The sequence below is a fragment of the Delphinus delphis genome, chromosome 2, assembly GCF_949987515.2.
Source record: "Delphinus delphis chromosome 2, mDelDel1.2, whole genome shotgun sequence".
In the NCBI taxonomy this organism is placed as follows: Eukaryota; Metazoa; Chordata; class Mammalia; order Artiodactyla; family Delphinidae; genus Delphinus; species Delphinus delphis.
This window is the reverse complement of record NC_082684.1, coordinates 160,570,772-160,591,750: the sequence shown is the minus strand read 5'-3', so window position 1 is coordinate 160,591,750 and position 20,979 is coordinate 160,570,772. Positions and strand designations below refer to the sequence as shown.

Genomic DNA, 20,979 nt, shown 5'->3' with positions numbered 1-20,979 from the left:
AAATATGTAAAGGAAGCATCAAATCTAAGCCACAGAAAGTGCTGGATAGAGATCTCTTTGTGAGAAGGCGCTGTCCTCTCTCACGTGTGTCCTGGAGCACACGATTTCATGCCGCTATGCGCACATGCTGCAGTGCCCAGGCTCTTTACTAAGCAGAAAAACAATTTGCTGAAATGTAGGCAATGAATTGATAAATAATAATTAATAAATTGTTAATTTATAAATCAATATAAATGAAATTTGTAAATACAAAATAGTATAATGAATCAATACACTGATTTAGATGTAAGGTGGTTTTTCTTCAAAACATGGCTATCACAGGGACCACTAGCTGTCCATTTCAGGGAAAAGGCAGAAGGGGTGAAAACCTCAGGGGCACATTTACCAAGCACTCTGTGTCCCTGCAGGGCTGCCTCTCGGTCCCTTCCCATTTGAGATTCACACAATGAATCTGAGAGATGAAGCCAGTCTCTAGCTGGAGACAGGAGCAAACAGAACGAGGAACGCAAAGCCACTTCTGACATTAAAAGCGATGAAAGAATAAATAAGCAAACACAGTTTCAAGAAGATCTATACAAGAGATCTGTATCAAGAGCAGCAAGAAGAAAAAAGAAGATGTTATCTGCCAGGATTTCATGATGACAAAATAATCCACATATGGGTCTCTCTGTGACATGTGCTAATAGAAAAAATAACCTAGATACCTGGTTAGAATGTAGAATGAAAATGAAAAAGAAAGCTTGTTTACAATCTAATCGTGTCTGCTCAAACATTTTCATACAATTATTTTCTCTACGTAATGCACTTCTTATTGCTATTTGAAAATGGGCTTTCTTGCTTCAATTTAAATTGTACTTTCTTAATATATTCATAGCTATGTCACTTTTACAAATTTTCAAGTGTCACTAACCGTTTCTGCACCTGATAAACAGAAAAAAAAATCGGACGCATAAGATATATCCCCATACAAAGGCAAGACTGCAAGGCAAGGCCCCAGGGTCAAGTAAAATATGCTAGCCAAGGACAAAAAGAAGTGAGAAATACAGAAGTGACTGGACAGTGGAGACATCTTAGTGGGGTGGGGAAGGAACCTGTAAAACTACTCTTCCCTAGATTTCAGCAGATGTGACAGACACAGAGACTTTGTGCACAAGGAGTCCAGTTCCATAAGGTTTGGGGTGTGGAGATCTCACACAGGTGGTGCCGTGAACACTACAGGAAGCCTTTTCAATGACCAAGGACCGCCTGCTAACTACAGGCCAAAGTCCATCTGATTACATGGGACAGAGAGTTTCTAAAATATATTCCTCCTCCCAGTGGCCCAACAGTCACCACTATTAAGTGTAAAATACTGTATACATCTGTGTGGAGGTTTTTTTAAATTAAGTACTTCACAAAGATGTAATTGAACAATGCAGGAAGCAAATGATTATTCTGCAGAAAGATAACTCGGAAATACTGGTGTCAGACGGGAAGTGCAAAGATGTTCTGACTTCAAGTCTGGTGTCTGGAAATGCCACAGTGGTACCCTGACATACAGTAAGTGTCCATACGTTTTCGGCAATAACTCCTCTTGATGGTTATGCCATAAGCACAGACTGTGTTAGTTCACTCCACTGAGCCTCAGTTTCCTGATGGTAAGTAGGGGAGATGGACCTGGAGGTTTCCTAAGGGACTGCTCCATCCTACAAAGATGTGGAAACCTGTCCCCAGCGTCCCTTATGCAATACAGTATACTTATAGCCTCTGTGGGGAGAATCCATGCACATGTCTAGATTTTCGTGTGCTCTGTGGAAGGAAAGGATTCCTGGGTAAAGGAAGCAGATATAAATGACACAGTATGATGAAAAGACTACACTGTTACCTTGTGGAGTGTTAAGTTCCAATGTAAAGACCACATACGAAATTTTTCAGCCCAACGAAGCAACTGATTGCTTACATTTTATTAGCATTTTAAAACCTAACATTTCTTGTGTTCTGGTGTGGGGAAAATATATCTTGTTGTGTTCCCCCCCCCCATTTTTCTTAATGGATGACCACATGAAAAGGCCAAGTTTAAAAATAATTTTGCGGGCTTCCCTGGTGGCACAGTGGTTGAGAGTCCACCTGCCGATGCAGGGCACACAGGTTCATGCCCCGGTCCGGGAAGATCCCACATGCCGTGGAGCGGCTGGGCCCGTGAGCCATGGCCGCTGAGCCTGCGCGTCCGGAGCCTGTGCTCCGCAACGGGAGAGGCCGCAACAGTGAGAGGCCCGCGTACCGCAAAAAAAAAAATATTAAAAAAAATTTTGCAACCAAAATCACCATATGTTGATTGCTGGTTACTTCACTGGAAAATTGAAGGATGAAACACACATCTTTGCGATAGCAGCCATCAACAAAAAAGAAGGCTTTCTTTATGGTACTGAAATGCCATCTCTGGAACAAGCATCTTGGTCCGCAGACAGCGTGCCTGCTGCCGAACTGCTGTCGCCTGACAGCCCGTCTTATCTGCCAAATTGCTCATTAGGTCTGGCAATTGTCACCTGCGCCTCCAGTTCATACTCCAGCAGGGAATAAACATCAGTCTGCTCGCACCATCCTCGGCAGCAAGCTTCCAACACCCCCCTCAGTAGCCCGGCCCCCCCACCTGCAACCCTCCAAACACACTCACCTTGTATACACACCATTATTTTTAAAATGTCAATTCGGCTTCCAGCTCTTAGAAGCTAGCTTAGCTTAAATAAAGCAAAAAATACAAAAGACAGAGAACATGCAACATAAGCCCCGTATTACAATGTGAAGTGGGCTGACCAATAATTCACTTAATTATTCATGCCAAAAAAGAACACATAAACAGTTTGAATGTAGTGAAGAACGCTCATTTCATGGAGTATTTCTGAGTGCACAGGTGACAAGAGAGCAGAGCAGATCAGAGGAGTCCTCTTCCAATGGGATCTGACCCATCCAACCTTGACTGTAAGTCTGAAAGGAGAGTACTCCAATTTATAAATAAACAATAGAGGTACTGTGGCAACCAGAACAAAGAGGTAGCTGAGAGTACTCCAGGCTCTCTGTCTTTGCTGCTTCCACTGATCGCTGCCAATGAGCGCTCTGACATTCAGAGGCGGATCGATACACAAAAAAGATACAAAAGAGGTACTTTGTGGGCAAAAAGCACCAAAGATATGAAACAGAATGTCTGAAACCCCGTAAAACAACTTCTGATGGAATACTGTTTTTCATTTTGCAGAAGTAAAATATTCACCACCAACCCTGCAATTAGCTAGAAAATTACAATAATTACAGCAATTTTGTATCCCATCTCCAATCCAATTAATAGATATATGACCTTGTCAACATGTAATAATCAGATTGCATCTACAACAAAACTGGATGGGTTTTATATGCTGAATAGAACTTGCACAGTAAGAAGGTAATTATTTGAAATACTGAGAATGCCATTTGTATGCCATGCTCCACTTCACAAGTTAAAAGGAAATACAATAGGAATATTATTTCTATTTTCAGTATATGTTTAAATAAAATCTGGAAAATAGTATTCTAATACCAGGCAATGTTAAGAGAATAGGTCTCTAAACCAAAGATCTTGGATCTCGTAGCAAGAAAAAACCAATCCGTATATTCTTGAGTAAGAAAAAAAATTTAGAGCTCGAGAAAGAGGCGGCAGGGTCGGGGGCACCTAACTTTGACACAAGCCTTGTACAGCAGTTCTTTTTTTTCTTTCTTTCTTTTTTTTTTTGTGGTACGCGGGTCTCTCACTGTTGTGGCCTCTCCCGTTGCGGAGCACAGGCTCCGGACGCGCAGGCTCAGCGGCCATGGCTCACGGGCCCAGCTGCTCCGCGGCATGCGGGATCCTCCCGGACCGGGGCACGAACCCATGTCCCCTGCATCGGCAGGCGGACTCTCAACCACTGCGCCACCAGGGAAGCCCTGTACAGCAGTTCTTGATGTCTCTAAGTTTTCAAAGTTAGGGAGCTAGTAAAATCTTACCAATTAGTTAAAGAGCACCATTTTCAGCAACATTTTGCCAGATGTGGATAAAAATTAACTATAAAATTAACACAGCTCAGAAAGGTTAAAAGACAATCTAATCGGATACTTTGTTTCTCAAAATTTCTACAGCAATTCTATTTCTAGGACTTCTTCCTGCCAAGGAATCTCGAATCTTCAGTCTGGCTCTTCCAAAGGAAATATTAAATCAGTATTCTGGGATGAAAAGAAATCCTGCCATCATTCTAAAGCCAGGCTATCCCCAGAATGTTTGATCTCTATAAAAAGCCTTTGAGAATTAAAAAATAAAAAGATCACAAGTGGGGGAAAAAAAATGCTAGACTTGGTCTCAATGATCTGCTCCAGAAATTGTGCTCCTGGGCACAGTAGGTCTCTCTAAAACTGGATTTGTGAACAATAAAAATACAGTTAAACATCTATCACAGAACCGTGAGGTTTAGAGAGCATGGTTCGGGCCTCCCTGGTGGCACAATGGTTGGAAGTCCGCCTGCCGATGTAGGGGACACGGGTTCGTGCCCCGGTCTGGGAAGATCCCACATGCCGCGGAGCGGCTGGGCCTGTGAGCCATGGCCGCTGAGCCTGCACGTCTGGAGCCTGTGCTCCGCAACGGGAGAGGCCACAGCAGTGAGAGGGCCACGTACCACAAAAAAAAAAAAGAAAAGAGGAAGAACATAAACTCCTTGATGGCAAGGACTAGGCCATATTAACTCAACTCTGAACTCGGATCACCTCGCACGAGGCCTGGCCAGCACAGACCTACTGTTGTTTTATTTCCGAATGAATGGTATTAATACTGTAGAAAATGACTCATAGGTATTGGGTAACTTTCACATAGTCACGAAACTTTGTATTTAGTAAATGTTTAACACGCATTTACCCAGTGCCTGCCAAGGCCATAAAATCTAAATAACGTTAGCAAATAAAAGTCAGAGCTTCTTGCTCTGAATATTTGCATATCTTCCCACTGATGACTGCAAGACAACACATATGCTTCAAGTGTAACTTCCTTTTCTCAATTAAAACAAGGTAAAAGCGATGTCTGGAGTTGAAAACAGCATTTAAATTTTAACACACAGAGCCAGCCAAATATGGTTGGTGGTGGTTTAAAAATCTTGTTGAGTCAGTGAAGTCAAAAGATATAAATGGGGGACTTCCCTGGCAGTCCAGTGGTTAGGGCTCCACACTTCCAATGCAGGGGGCCTGGGTTCGAGCCCTGGTCGGGGAACTAGGATCCCACGTGCCACACAGCGTGGCCAAAAAGTAAAAAATAAATTAAAAAAAAAGATATAAATGGATGGGCAGCAAGCCATTGAAATTCTTCTTAACCTAAAGACAGGACTGGCCTTTCCTCCAACACATTTTTAAGGTGCAGCTAAATTAAAGGTGCACCTTGCTTTGTAAAACACCTGAATAAAAAAACCACAACAGTAACACAGAAAAAAGTTCTGTATTTCATTATATACATTAAGGTGTAATTACTCACATAAAGACGCTGTTTTCCAAACATCAGGCACCTATGAATCCTTGTACTCTTGTTTCATTAAAATCTTCTTTAAATCAAAACTAGGCAATCCATTTCTTAAACACAAGCTTGTGCCAAGAAGATAATCATTAAGGCATGGACTTAATGAGCTAGTATACAATAAAAGAAAAGAAAATGACCTGCACACCCCCTACATGTTACTTCATATACCATACATGGTATACACCTCACCTTTTGAAAAACACTGCCCAAAGTAAATCGCACGTAAGATTTTTTAAGTAGTGTATCCATGTAGTAATCAAGTTACTTCCACAAAATCAGTTTAAAATATATTTGTTCATGTATGTGCACAAACAACCTACGTCTCCTGGATACAAGGAAAGGTCCAGCTAAAACACCTTACAGTGGCTGTTAATGTCCACACTTCCTTGGAAACATTTTCCACTGTGCCCAGCTCTCACTATGATTATCCTTGTCCAGGTGATAGAAAGCAATTTTAGAAAGTGGTTAACATTGGTCTGCAACCATACACGACCCCCTGGGCATCACATACATATCCCATCATGCAATGTGCCTTTCAATCCTCTACATCTCTATATGGCATACTTTCCCTGTGGTTTCTGATAGATCGTCAGATTTGTTAACTGTTAAATTGACGTATATATATATATACACACATACATATATACATACATACACACACACTCACTCTCTCTCTCTCTCTCTCTCTCTGTGTGCATATATATATATAGAGAGAGAGATTCTCAAGGGACAGTGGAAGCAGAAATAGTTTATGAACATCTAGAAGCAAATTACCAAAATGCTACAGACTGCTACCAATGTGAAAAGTGGGGACAATGATGCATTTTATAAGAATAAACTATATATTCTAAAAATTATCTAACTATATTCTATATATTATTTTATATATTATTACCTATCTCTATGTGAAGATCTACTGAAGACCACATCACACAAGACTAAATTTTCCACTTGAAAAACTGAAATGTTTCTAGATAGATGTGCCTGAAAGATAAATGATTTTTAAGTTATAAATTTCTTGAAATAGGCCTTCTTAGTCTTAACAATTGTTCAATGATAAGATTATACAATTACAAATGCTAAACAGAATGTTTAGCAGAAGCTCTTCACTGTAAGCTTGGCAGGAATGGCTGCAGAATTCTTCCAGCTAGTGTCCTGGAACTTGGGCACTAGGGACCCTAGGATCCCTACTATACACTCACTAAGACCAATCTTTTCGTTTCCTGAGAGGGCACCTAATAGCAACTCTTCCAGATCCCTGAAGATAACAATCCTTGAGGTCCCTTCAGCCCCTGTTCTCCAGATAAAGTTCAAGTAACTGTTATAACCAACTTGATGGTCAATCCAACACACTGTGTTTGGTTTCAGTGGAAGGATGTTGATTATTTCTATCTGTTCTAGCGTTCATACAAAACACATGGAAAGAAAAATGCAGGTAGTATAAGTTTAACTATTATCCTTATTTACCTTTGGTGAGCAATTAAAAGTCTACCAGCCCAAAGTAAAGTAAGGCCAATCTATGAAAACATAAAGAATCTTGCCCCCCTCTCTTGCAAAAGACACTTGCCCAGGTTCTAAACTTAATCAGTTTTTGATATAAACAGACAATGAATTCCATTCACAAGAGCATGGCTGGATAACACAGTCGGCATCCCCGTAACTGAAGACGAAATATGCACTCACTGGCACGGAGGACTGAAGGGGTGACCTCGATCTCACTCGTTGCTTGGTAAGGCTGGAAGGCTGAAACACTGTTGGTGCCGAGCTCACTGCCAAACATCTCCGGACTCTGGGTGCCTGTGGAGCTGGCACTGGTGCCGTCACCTCCGTGATGCGGGTCCTGCTCATCAAACACTGCTACCAGCTAGAAATGACAGGTAAATTTGCAATTATAAACAAAGGCATTTAAAATGACAACCAACAACTTACACCACCTTTGATGTAAATCTACAGAGGAAAAATATGGATATGTGCACACCCAGGAATGTTATGTTTTAGGAAAAGAAACTTCAAAGAAATAGTCTTGCCCTGAGTTTTGATGCTTTATTTTTATATTTCTAAGTCATACACTTCATATGCAAAATTCTCTGGGTGAAAATAAAAATAAAACGGTTTTATATCACAGAATGCTTAAGGGGATGGAGTGGATTTAAATCTTTTTGTAAATGATATATCAAGCGGAAAAGAAAGTGCATATATACCTATATATAATGCATATACATGATATATAGTTTATCCAGCAAAAGGTATAAGGGACCCTTCATATGGGAAGAAGGGTATATTAAAAACTGTGCAATGCTCATTTGTGCATAAGAAACACAGAAAGGATACAAGAAACTAATGAGACGGGTAGGCTACAGGGAGTTAGTAGGAACAGGGTTGAAAGAAAGAGAGAACGGGAACAATAGTGGAGATAATGGGGCGGTAACACTTTTCTGAATATATTTTTCTTAACTCTGACTCTTAGAACCATCATAATGATTCAAATACCTAAAAGAGAAATAAATAATTGAAATCGACCAGGAGGCAAGGTGGGGTCTGGGGGTCGGGAATCTAAAATGGAGCACAAACAAATAAACCCAGCTATGTTACAAATGAAAAACAGGACCACAAGAAAAGGGTGGGGAAGAAAAGAACTAAGTCACTTTACGAAACTTTTTTTTTTCACTGTTTAACGTAAGGCTAAAGGCAAAAAGAACCTTCACAGAAATATTGTATTCTAGTTAGTAAAGCTGTCCCTTACAAGCGCATGGTTTAGAAATTCATACTCCACACACACACACACACACACACACACACACACACACACACACACACAGCAGGAATGAAGGAGAAAGAAAAAATATTTTGGCTAATGAGAGCCAAAGTTCTCACCGCCAGAAACAGAAGTTACAAGCAAGGAAATATACTGTAGTATTAGATTAGAATTAGAGGCATCAATATGAACTTGTGGTTTTATAAGTAGGTAGGCCAACGGGTATGGATGGATGTGAATACATGTGTCCTAGCTCTGTCCAGTGAGAGATCCTAGAAGCAATGACATTGCTTCAATGTCAAATTGCTGGTCCAAGAACCAATGAACACAAGTGGCCAGATCATGGTTTCTAATACTGTTCTCCAATAAATGAACTAGAACTCCTTAGAAAAATAGTTAATTCCAGGGTTGGGGACAGAGAAAATATGTGATGAGCCTGGAACACCTTGTGATACTAAAGAACACATCAAAGGAAGCACATCAAAGGGAATTAGGGCCAGCCTTAAGGAGCTCCCAAGGGCCGAAACCATTTGGGACACTTGTAAACGATCAAATAATGAGAGCATTAGATTATAACCCAAGATAAACTAAACATCTGTGAGTTCATAATGATATAAGTAAATAATCGAAGAAATAAATAAACAAATGGTGGAGAATGGACAGCTTTTCCTTCCTGGAGCATCCTAATTAATAAATATGGAAAAAATCACTAAAAGAGAAATTATCACTAGGCAACCTCCACAGTGAGAACTGTCTCAGGCAAGATCTACTAACGGACGCTAACGTTAATGGGTGAGAGTATGGTGAGATATGGGCATATCTCAGAATATCTCCCCGTAAGATGCTTTTCAATTAAAAAGAGAAAGTAGCGTCTGCGGGCAGAAACTTGGCAGACAGCACTTCACCAAGTGCTGTCCCTTCGCTTCATCAACATCACGTACCCTCTGAAAGATGCACTGAGAAATACACAACGTTACTTCCGTGGTACTCTTGCCCCAGATGCATAACTTTGGTCTAATCGTGAGGAAACGTCAGACAAATCCAAATTGAGGAGCATTCTGTAACTACTACTCTTTAAAAATACCACGGTCGGGAAAGTAAAAGGCTGATGAAATTGTGTACCTTGGAGGAGACTGAGGAGAAGTATGAACTGCACTCAGCGTGAGCCCCTTGCCTGGCTCCTGGGCTACGCAAAAGGCCTCAAAAGGCCTCATTAGTGGGAAAGAGGCAAAATTCAGATGATTAGTTAGCAGGATGGACTCAATGTTATTCGTTTCCTAACTTTGATAACTACACTATGATTATGCTGGACGTGAACATTAGGGATAGATGAAGGGTATATGGAAGCACTCTGTACTATTTTTGTAACTTTTCTGAAATATGAAACTATTTCAAAATTGAAAATTTTCATAATACAGCATAACAAAGTACCATAAAAATTAAAATTCAACCTATTTCTTCTTATAACTAAACAGTGGCAGCACTTCTTTAAAATCTCAAACAGTAATAAAGTTCTAAGGCACAGAACACCTTGGTCATTCACACTCCAATCCCATGCCTGGCGAAGTAAGCTCAGCCTTCCAAGAAAAGAAGGGTCGGGACTGCACACGAAAAGAACCACACCTTCTGCCGCCAATCCAAGCCTTTTCAACGCCAATACTCCGATCAGTTAACAGACCAAAAGGTGTATTCACAGAATATGGAAAGTATTTATAATTACAGTTTGTCGTTTTGAACAAATGCTATTGACATCAATCAATTCATAAGACAAAAAAGAAAACCACCATAAGGTCGTAGAGACATGCGACAAACAGGAAGCTCAGAATCCTGCTGTGGCATCTTATATAATTAGCTGATTAAACAATCTGAAGGAAGGTTAAGTGGTAAGAAGAAATTAAAGTCAGATGAATAGTTGGGCCACTCAACCTTATAATAAGCAACATCAGTGGGAAAAGAAATCCTTAGCAGTTATAAAAAATGGAAAGGTGTTTGTATATATACACTAAAGTTTCCATATACAGTATATATGTGCGTGTGTTGTAGGTATATGTATGTATGTATATATACATATATATAATCAGACTGTTTATCTGATAAGCATCTCCACATATTAGTAACACAGACAGTAACCCCTGATTCTACAGATCAGGGGTCAGCAAGCATTTTTCTTAAAAGGTCCAGATAGTAAATATTTTTGGAGCTGCGCAATTCAAACAGTCTGTGTCACAACTATTCTACTCTGCATTGTAGCATGAAAACAGCCATACACAATACATGAATAAATAAGGGTGACTATGTTTAAATAAAACTTTATTTACAAAGCAGACGGTGGACCAAACTTGACCCACGGGCCATAGTTTGATGATCCTGCACTAATTTGCTCATCCTTCTAGTAACATCCAATTTAAATTTTTCAATTTGGGAAATAAAACTAGAAGTCAGGGTACCTTGGTAACCCTGATAAGCTAACAATATTCATTTCAAGCTCTTCATCAGGATTTTGAATTTCTATACTTGATTTTAATGTCATCAGACTTCTCACAAGGTGCGTGGCTTCATATGCAGTTTGAAGATATTAAGTTCTGACATTTTGCCGCTTAATTGGAAGCAAATGAAATTCAAGTTTTGTTATTCACTTTTCACCATGATGTGTTCTCTCAAGAATCAAGTCCTTTCTGCAAACTGAAAATGGAGATTGAAAATTACAAAGAACGAGCCTTAAATGCCACACATGATGGAAGAACTTATACACATATATTAGTTTCAATAATTATCTTCAGCATTTTTAGAAAACACAAGAATTATGAAATCTGGACTGTGCCACGAACAAATCTGTCTGAATTTCAGTGGCAGAATCACAGTTGGTGGTTTGCAATATGCCAATAACATACAATTCTACAGCTTTCATTTAAACCAAGATTTAAGTGCCAGGTGCAGACATAAAGTAATTTTGTGTTAAACTGGGAAGGATATATGATTTTAGAAAATCTACTCTACAAGAATACACAGTAGCACAGCAAAAGAAAATGAGACCTTCACAAAAACATCACATATTAAAAATCTCTATCATCTCCTTCAAAAAATAAAGGAAATGTCTTGCTTTTAAATTTGTGAAACGTGACTCAAATCCATATTTTAACAGATGGAATCTTCACTGCTGTCCATGGAGTAGATTGTTTTTGAAAGTTCACTTTAACTTTCAATAGTTATTACTTCATCGCTCTTCTGATCCATTCACCTATCCAGTCTCCACGAGAAAAGACAGGCAGAATTTAGGATAACACCCACGATGACCCGCCTATAAATAAAACTCCAAACTTGGCCACACATTGCCACCTCCCTCAGAACAAGTCATTTCAGCTGCCTGAGACATCAGAACCCTCCAACAGAAAACCCATTTCGTAAGCATCACACGTAAATGCATATATAAACCACTTGGATCGAGGGTGGCCTCTTTCATGGATAAAAATCAGAGCTAAAAGCCCAGAACTATGTGTAGCCAAGTGGCTAAGAGCACAGAATTCACAAAGAGAACTACATTCAAAACCAGCTCTGACCTTACTTCTTAGATGGATGTTGGCCTAATCCACTGGCCTCTTGGCCATCGCTAAGCCTTACTTGTCCTCATCTGGAAACAGGATAGTGACTGTGGTAGGCAGAATAATGCCCATGACTGTCCACACCCAAATCCCCAGAAACTGTGGACGTTGCCCTTCCATGGCAAAAGGGACCCGAAGATGCGATTCAGATCAAGGACCTTAAAACGGGGAGACTGTCCAGGATTATCCAGTGCGCCTCAGCTAATCACAGGAGTCTGGATAAGTGGAGACCCTTTCCCAGCTGTGGTCAGAGGGAGATATAACAATGGTTAGAGAGAGATGACACTTCTGGCTTTGAGGATGAAGCCAGGGAGCCTTGAGCCAAGGAACGCGGGGGCCTCTGGAAAGCAAGAGAATGAATTCTCCCCTAGGGCCTCCAGGAAAGAATGCAGCTCTGCTCCACCTTGACGTTACCCATGTCAGACTTCTACCCTACAGAACTACAAGTTAATAAATGTGTGATGTCTTAAACCACTAGTTTGTGGTAATTTGTTATGGCAGCAATAGGAAACTAATCTAGTGCCAGGACCTCTCCTCCTGGACTTGTGACAAATCAGAGAGAAGGCGTGTCGACTTTCAGAACACAAGCGCATACTTACTGTTAGCTATTATTAAGTGATAGCGTGGTGGCAGATAAATATATACTTACAGAAAATTGAGGATCAGTTTCAAGAGTAACTACAGATTGAGGCAAAGTTCTTCGATACACCAATAATAAGAGGGGAAAACAACAGGAAAAGGAAAGGAAGAGGCTTGCTAGAAAAAGTCAACATCACAATAAGCACAGAGTGAAGTTCTTCTGCAGGTGCCCTCCATCCTCCCCTCAACCCCTCACACAAACACAGAGCAGCATTTTACATCTCATTTCACTGAAAAGAAAACTGAGACTCAGAAAAAGTAATATGACTAGAGCTTAGCTATAAGTATAGAATGAATCCGAAATTGGAAGTCAAATCCATCCAACTTCAGAGATCTTATTTTCTCCCAACCTCACTGCCCCGGAGCATCTAACATGTCGACAGCAAAGCCTTCTGGGAAACTCCAGGCTATGAGCACCTACAAGTCTTGGAATCAAATTCTATTCATTCTTGATTAACTAAAGCTAACACCCCACCTTACCAAGTTAACATAATTTTGATACCACTACCTAAAAGTTTCTGAACATATCTGAGGGTAACCATGCTAAAGATATCATCACTCAGTCTTGATCAGAAGAACTTTTTAAAAGAATCAAAAGATGTTGCAGATTCTGTCTTCATACAGGAAATGGCAGGGGACGTAAGTCGAGTCGTTGCCTAAGTGAGGTCGCCAAGACTCTAGGCCCAGACGCCACACGCCCTCCAAAGCCATTTTACTGCCATAGCCCTTGAGTCATCTGTCTGTCTCTGTTGATTTCTTCATGTAAGGGCTGCGCACATCCAGATAAAGTTGATTATTATGGGTCTCATGAACATCTTTTACACACTCAACATTAATATATCAAATTGTTTGACTCTGAAATAAAGACGTGTAACTCTTTAGAAAGGCATCATGTTTCCGGCCCTGGAGAAGGTCCAAAGTATGTGGAAAAATAACTAAAAATGACACTGAACTTGAAGGTGCCTTTAAGACCCTTTCTTCACCTAAGGAACAAGATTGGCCTCAATGAGTAAGCCGGACTCCACTGAATCACTTCGTCTGCGGTATCAAAGCAAAATCGGCAAGAAACACAAAAGACAACATGCACTTGATTTTGCTTCTGGTAGGGAACTCTCCACGTTTGCCACATTTTTCAATATTCTTCCTAACACAAGACTATGATGATGATGCTTCTGAACCCCCAAGATAACAATGGCATCACGTAAAACAACACATCTTTGAACGATGGCAGGGAGGTTTCATAGGCAGATTTGCCTGTAAAGAATAAATGCAACAGAGAGAAAATGCAGTAAAAATGTGAGAGCTCTATCACAGTATAACATTCCAAAAAACTAACAATAAAAATCAAGTAGTTGGAGATACATGTATTTTATGACGGAAGTAAGGCTGTTCCGTAACATACGGTTCTAAACTATCACTATTCCAAAAATGACTTTTTCTTCCCATAGGTCAATCTAGGAGTTTCTATAGTTAGGATCACACATATCGATACCTTTACCTTTTTTTTTTTTTTTTGCCCTTTGACTCAAGGATACACCTTTAAAAACATGGTAGGGAATTCCCTGATGGTCCAGTGGTTAGCACTTGGCGCTTTCATTGCCGGGGCCCAGGTTCGGTCCCCTGGTCGGGGAACTAAGAATCCGCAAGCTGTGTGGCACAGCCAAAAGAAAAAAGAAAAGGAAAACTAAGAGACACTAGCACGGTTATATAGATTAGTGCAGTATGTTATCTACTCACAAGAGGGGAACCTAACGAGATAAATATTTAACAGTGTCATTTCAAACAATATACCATGTAGGAGGGGGTAAGACATTCCCTACCTGAACAACCAAGGAGACCAACACCATCACAAGCTTCTACCTGTGGATGATCAAAGGTTACTGTCCCACAAGAGCTAACAGCATCCTTTAAGAAGGTAATATTTCATGGACAGAGACGCTTAATAAAGATATTGTGCTTCATCTGGAAATCACAAGTCACCTATGACACTCCCCAGCTTATATTTCAGAGCTAGGATTTAATTCTGCTGTCCCTTAGGGTGACACACTGTGTCACCCACTGAGCCTCCAGACTAATTAGATTCCCAATTTAAGAGTTATGCTCAACTAATAGCCTTGAGTGTTATCAACCGCAAACCACAATGAACACATGCAAATGCTGTAGCCATCAGCTGGCTGACCCACTCGTGAGACATAATGCAAACCCTTCCCCCTCCCATCCCCGTTACCAAGGACCACTGTTCCCTTTGTACACACCCATGAGGTTACAACTACATTACACTATTGCTGAAGTGTTAATAAAAAGCAAGACTGCACAGTAAGACAGAACAAAATGAACCTGAAATTGGCTAATCACACATATATGGGTTGACACCAAATTGGAGGAGGTAACATTTGTTGAGATTTTCCCATGAGCACATGCAGCTTCCCCTCAAAGAGATGACGGTAAAACTGGGAAAGAAGCCCTATGAACCTCAGAATCAAAGGTAATGATGTAATAATGAATTATTGTGTAGACATGGGCCCAAAAAAACTATCAAATCAATTTTTAAGCTTTCTAATGACTGAACTCACTTTAACGACAGAGGCAACACTAAATCCTTAGTCATTCTCTGAGCCTTACTTGCTCTCATGGTTCATTAAAAACTCATTTAAATAAAGCTACAGTTTTACTGGTCGAGTAAGCAAAACAACAGCAAAAGAATATATTGGGGCCAGTGGTGTTTTATAATAGTAGTAATACAAGCTGTAACTAATAAAAACAAACTCACAACAGAAGGAGAATCTCAAGCTTGCCACTGAAAAACTTTAAATGTTATATAAGCAAGATTAATTCTCTGCTTCATCAGCATTTTAAAAATTAAGTGTATATTGTCTGATACCAAAAAAAAACCCCCACAGCTTAGGAGAGAACTCTAAATGCCATGGGCACACTGAAGGCGCAGCCACTTTTCCTCCTGGCTAAGCTAAGAAAGGTAAAGAGCTGGAGTCCTTTCCCTGCACTGTACCTGGAGCCTCAACCTCAAATCTGTCTCAACTTCCAGCTCCGGGGCTTGAGATCTGAGAGGCAGCAGGTCCTCACCTACGGGTGCCCTGCCCCCGTCTCCTTGCCACTGTCAACCTCCTAACATACATCTCTCCAAAAGTGAGCGAGGGGTAGAAACAGGATTCAACAACAAGGTGTTTTAATCTGTACGCAATTTAGCTTGACAATCAGTACGTGTAACACATTGACTCAGGAAGAGCTGCGTTAACGAATTGTAAATGAGAGACTCCCCCAGGAGTGACTCCTTTGATGAATTCCATAGTCTGGGGGTTGGGGATCTAAGTTTAAAAATATATGTATTATTAATCAAAAGTCCAACATCACGTAGGAAACAGACAGGCACAATGTGACAAGCGAAAACCACACACACACACACACACACACAGAGCCTTTCAATCAATGCTTTACTCTAAACTGTGATTAAAAGGTCCGTGACGAAAACCTACAGCCCCAGCGATGCGACTGGAGCTTTGCGGAGTATGTATGCACGAGCGACACTTCCCCTCTGTCCCACAAAGACATGCCACTGTACACGGACTCCACAGTCTAGGGCACCAGCCTCAACCATCCCCAACCCCTGAACCACAGACCAAAGGGATGAGAGGCTGCAATGTGATCGCTCAGCCCAGAAACGCAGCACCACAATTACCCCCAGGCAGGACCACTGCTCATGCCTGCCGTCCTGCACTTCTGGATTTCTGCCTCCACTTGGTGAGTCTGCTGAAGCTGAGTTGAGACCTTGGTTAGGAAGCCCCTCTAGTCTTTTTTACCTCCTCAGCTAGCCAGGTAAATTAAGCCAGGGCCTCTTCCACTGACCTGAAAACCTTGTCTCCGTATGCCCTCACCAGCCCTGCACCTAGCAAGATACAAACGTCTACGTGAGAGGGCAGCAGGAGTTGATGTGAGCCTCAAGTCACAAGGGCAGCCTCCCATCAACCTGCGCCCTAGACTCCGTGCTGTATGGAGTGCACATGTATCAGGTGATTCCAGGCTCGCGGGAGAAATCTGCCACGGCTCATCAAATAACCACCTCACAGAACAATGCGTTCACATACTCTTCCTAAGCAACCCATCCCTGATTCCACTGTTGAATCTATGACAAATGACTCATCACTAAAATTCCTTGCCAGTCAAATCCGGCGAACTATAATACTTTATTTTTTTGGCAGTCGGTAGTGGAAAACTTCCCATCCTAAAACAGAAATTTAAAGGATCACTTCCTTAGTTCTAAATTTTGCAAATTATGTTTAAAATTAGAAGCACGAGAAAAGAAAACTTGGCTCTGGTTCCATCAAGCCATCAGTACCGAGGAGGAGTTAAGCAGAAAGCATCTCGGCACAACGGTTAGACCTAGAGATCGTGCAACAGAGGTAAGCGAATCATCATCTCTGGCATTTACAGGCAAGATCATACTTCCAACTGAAGGAACCCGCCTTGTTTCCAAGGCAACTTGCCATTTGTATAGGGGACTCACTTGGGGGTTAGTAATCCCTTAACTGCTGACTTCACAATTTGAACCAGACTCCCACTGATATCTTAGCTTCCATCTAAAAGCATCGTCAGGAAAAAAAGAGAGTTTAACTGATTTAAAAGACAGGAATTCAGAAGATTCTGTGGCATTCATTGACTTTGCGGGGCAGGAGAGGGACACAGGAGCAAAAAGTGACTAAGAAAAGCACCGCAGAAGAACTGGGAGTCGCTGCTTCTCAGTCATTTGTTTCCCATTGAAGATGCATCAAACGCACCACTTCTGTTCACTCCAAGTTCTGAACGGAAGTTCAGTTTATACTGATATATAACAAAAAGTCAGTCTTCATTCTGACAACCACAAGCCAATATTAGCAAAAGATCAGAGTTCAACAAATCTGTTTTGTAAAATATAACACTACTGTTACATTACAAAATGCCTTTCAGCTTAATTTGCATGCAAAAAGACAAAGTGTGACTTTTAAATATCCACCCGGAGGCAAAGATGAAAAACTTCAAACATTTTCTGACTCCTTTTTGCTACACTCATTATCTCACCACCTTCTACAAAAGGAGCGATAATGTGTCCTTGACATTATCCCAAATTATCTTCAGTATGCAAGACAATGCTGATTAAATTAAGCTCATTTAAATCAGCTGGCAGGTTTATTCAAAAAGTAACTAAATAATAAAATTCTTTATAGCAACTACTCTTCATTAGTATAACCTGCTTAGCAATGTTTTTTTAAAAAGCGGACACAGAATAAATACTAATTGCGTGTCAATCCTTTCTCCTCCATGTTGGACGGATGAAAGAAATACCTTAGAAGTTGAACATCTCCCCTAATCCACAAATCACTTTAATACTAAAATTTCACACAAATCTTTTGAAATCCAGTGCCATCTAATGGATTTAGCCAAGCACAAAGAGTTTTGAAACCTGACTTTTTGGCAGAACATATTCTGAAGACAGACAGAATTTCTGCTTTCCTTCCATTTACATCTCACAGAAAACCTCCCCATGGCTGACCTGGAACTGGGCCGGTGGGCGGGGGTCGGTCAAGTCAAGGTCATCCCATCATTTGCAGTGCCCTCCACTCCTTTCATAAGGGCGAGGCTGCCAGTCTTAGATGGGTTCCCCAGGACGACTGAGGCTCAGAGAGGTGACCCCTCCCAGCTGTGGGACCTGGACAGCTCCTCCACATTTTGGGTCTCAGTGCTGCACAGGGCTGTTGCACATGTTATTTTACTGAATTCTGAGCAAGTGCTTGGAAGGGTTCCTGCAGGTCGCAAGTACTCAATAAACGTCAGCTACCATGATGATTTTAGAGAGCGTCAAGAGATTGAGGTTATCACCGGAGGAAGATGAAGGGCTCTAGGACTAAGTTCAGCCGTGTGAACTTCATCCTGAAAACCCTGGGGCAGCCCTGAATGCACAGCAGTGTAATCTGCATTTATTCTGCAGAAGGCTTGGAGGAGTTTGGAGAAAGGACTGGAAAGGTAAACATGGCAGCTCCTTAGTCCAATAGAGAAGAAGTCAGGAGGGCCTAGACTCATAGGAAAGCAGTGGAGTGAAAACACAATTAACACAAATAATTATTAAAACGCAGAGCTGAGACTTATTTAAAAGGCTTTGGTGCTTGGTGGGTGAGTGGCGCCTTGGAGGAGGGGGACAAATCTGAGATGTCTAGGCTTGGGTGGCTGGGCAGGGGGCAAGTATAAGGACGAAGAAGTTTGGGATGAAAAACGATGCATCCAGATTGAGGTACATCCAGGATCCAATTCCCAGTAGACACCTGGAGTTGGGGGTCCATGGTGGGAAGGGGAGTTCAAGACTTATGACCTGGAACTGGGCGATGTCATTGGTGGATGGTGGGTGAAGCCAGGAGTTTATTTAAGGTCCCAATCTGGACGTGGAGCGTGTAGGGAAATCAGAACCAAACCGCCACAAAGCTGAGATTGCAGGCTTCTCTTCTCTTCCTCCAATTTCATTTTGGAAGAAATTTGAGAATTGACTAAACAATGTAAGTAAACTCAAGGAAACCAGGAAAGGGAAAGTATCACGGGGTAGTGATCAGTAGTATTTAAATACCACCAGGAGGCATATTAGCACTTTCTCAAGGAAGGTGACATCAATACATATTTTCAACAAGTGGAACCTAAAGCTACTGCAATACACGTGCTAAAATAATTTCAGTAATAGGGAATGAATGGTAAAAGAATAGGAAAAAACACTTAATTTTTAGTCTACCTATATACAAAAAATAGACACTCAGATATTTGTTCAAATAACACGAAGCAAATAAATTCGTCTTTACATTATGTTTGCCTCAACAGATGAGGATTCTGTAAACAGCTCTTGGTTTTCTTGTGCAAAGGTCTGTTTCTTTCATCTTCGTGTCCCACCCTGCTCCTGCCTGAAAGGTGCCCCAATAAATACATAATGAATTAATATCAGTTTGCGTATCTATTTTGCAACCCCTTTGAAAAGCACAGGCAAGCTAATACCAGCAGCTCATCCACTGCAAGTCCTCAGGGCATCATGCCCTAACCTCACGCCTCTGCTTGCACACCCAGAAAACCACAGCCTGCAAGAAGAGAGAAGGAGATCAGTGCAGCCTGTACCTTAGCTCACAGAATGAGACCAATTACCCGTGTCATCGTCCTCCTACTTTTTCAACACTCTAACATCCAGATCTTACTATTTATTCTCTGAAACCAGAAGTACTTTTGAAGTAGGCTGAGGCTAGAATCTCGGGAAACAGTAGGCTGATGCAAAACAAAGGGCCACGGACGTTCCCGGAGTCCCTGACCCTCCAGCTGCGGTTTCCACCTTTCCTATAGGAAGGATCACAACTTGGACTGCTGATAATACAAGGCTGCACCAGAGTATAAGGCTCATCACCTACTTCACTTTACTTATTCTTTTACTCACACTGTGTACCTACTATGTGCCAAGAAATGAACGAAATGAAAGAATGAACCTTCTCCACAGAAAAACCAAAATGCACAGAGGTATTGAATTCTGCATGTAGTTGCAGCAGGTTCACAGACCTCCCCTCTAAAAGAAAGAAGACAGAATGAAAGACACATTTTCTAACATTCAATTAAATATCAATACACATTTCTTAAATTCCATCACATCACTCTGATTACCACAGTTATATATTAGCAGTGTAAATCTCTTCTCAATATCCTCAAATTCTCTTTATTTCCTTGAAGTATTCCTGCTACTTTCTCTGCTCCATCTTCCCATTTTACTATATAGATGTTCAAAGCTAAAACCCAGAAATAAGGAATCACTTTACATGGATTGGAATAAAAGAGAATCATAAACAAAATTCCTGACTATTTAAGAAATGTGGGACTTCTCTGGTGGCGCAGAAGTTAAGAACCCGCCTGCCCCAATGCAGGGGACACAGGTTTGAGCCCTGGTCCAGGAAGACCCCACATGCCGCAGAGCAACTAAGGCCATGCGCCACAACTCAACTACTGAAGCCCGCGTGCCACAACTACTGAAGCCCGCATGCCACAACTACTGAAGCCCGCATGCCTAGAGCCCGTGCTCCACAACAAGAGAAGCCACCACAATAAGAAGCCCGCGCACCGCAACAAAGAGTAGCCCCCGCTCACCACAACTAAAGAAAGCCCGCGTGCAGTAATGAAGATCCAACGCAGCCAAAAATAAATTAATTTAAAAAAATAAAATAAAATAAAAAATGTGATTACCGTAACAGCAGCAGCAGTAGCAACCAAGTGATACTAGTGGCAGGAGCTGACCCTTCTTATCCTCAAAATACAAAGAGCACTGCTATCACACCCTCTCAACACCCAGGGAAATGAGAAACCTACAAGGTTGCGTTAACTGGCTGTGGTCCACCACCACTTGTAATTGGCAAAACCTCCCAAGTGTGCTTGAAGCCAATGGTTTCGCT

At 41.3% G+C, this 20,979-nt stretch overlaps 1 protein-coding gene across 19 annotated transcripts in view; it reads right to left on the bottom strand.

Annotated features, from left to right (window-relative positions):
• PARD3 (par-3 family cell polarity regulator) overlaps nt 1-20,979 on the bottom strand; it is a 642,797-nt gene that overhangs the window by 381,859 nt on the left and 239,959 nt on the right. For all 19 annotated transcript variants that reach the window (XM_060006131.1, XM_060006137.1, XM_060006132.1 and 16 more), the window contains one exon: nt 7,223-7,403. In XM_060006131.1, coding sequence (XP_059862114.1) covers nt 7,223-7,403 — 181 coding nt within the window. The remainder of the gene's footprint in view (nt 1-7,222; nt 7,404-20,979) is intronic.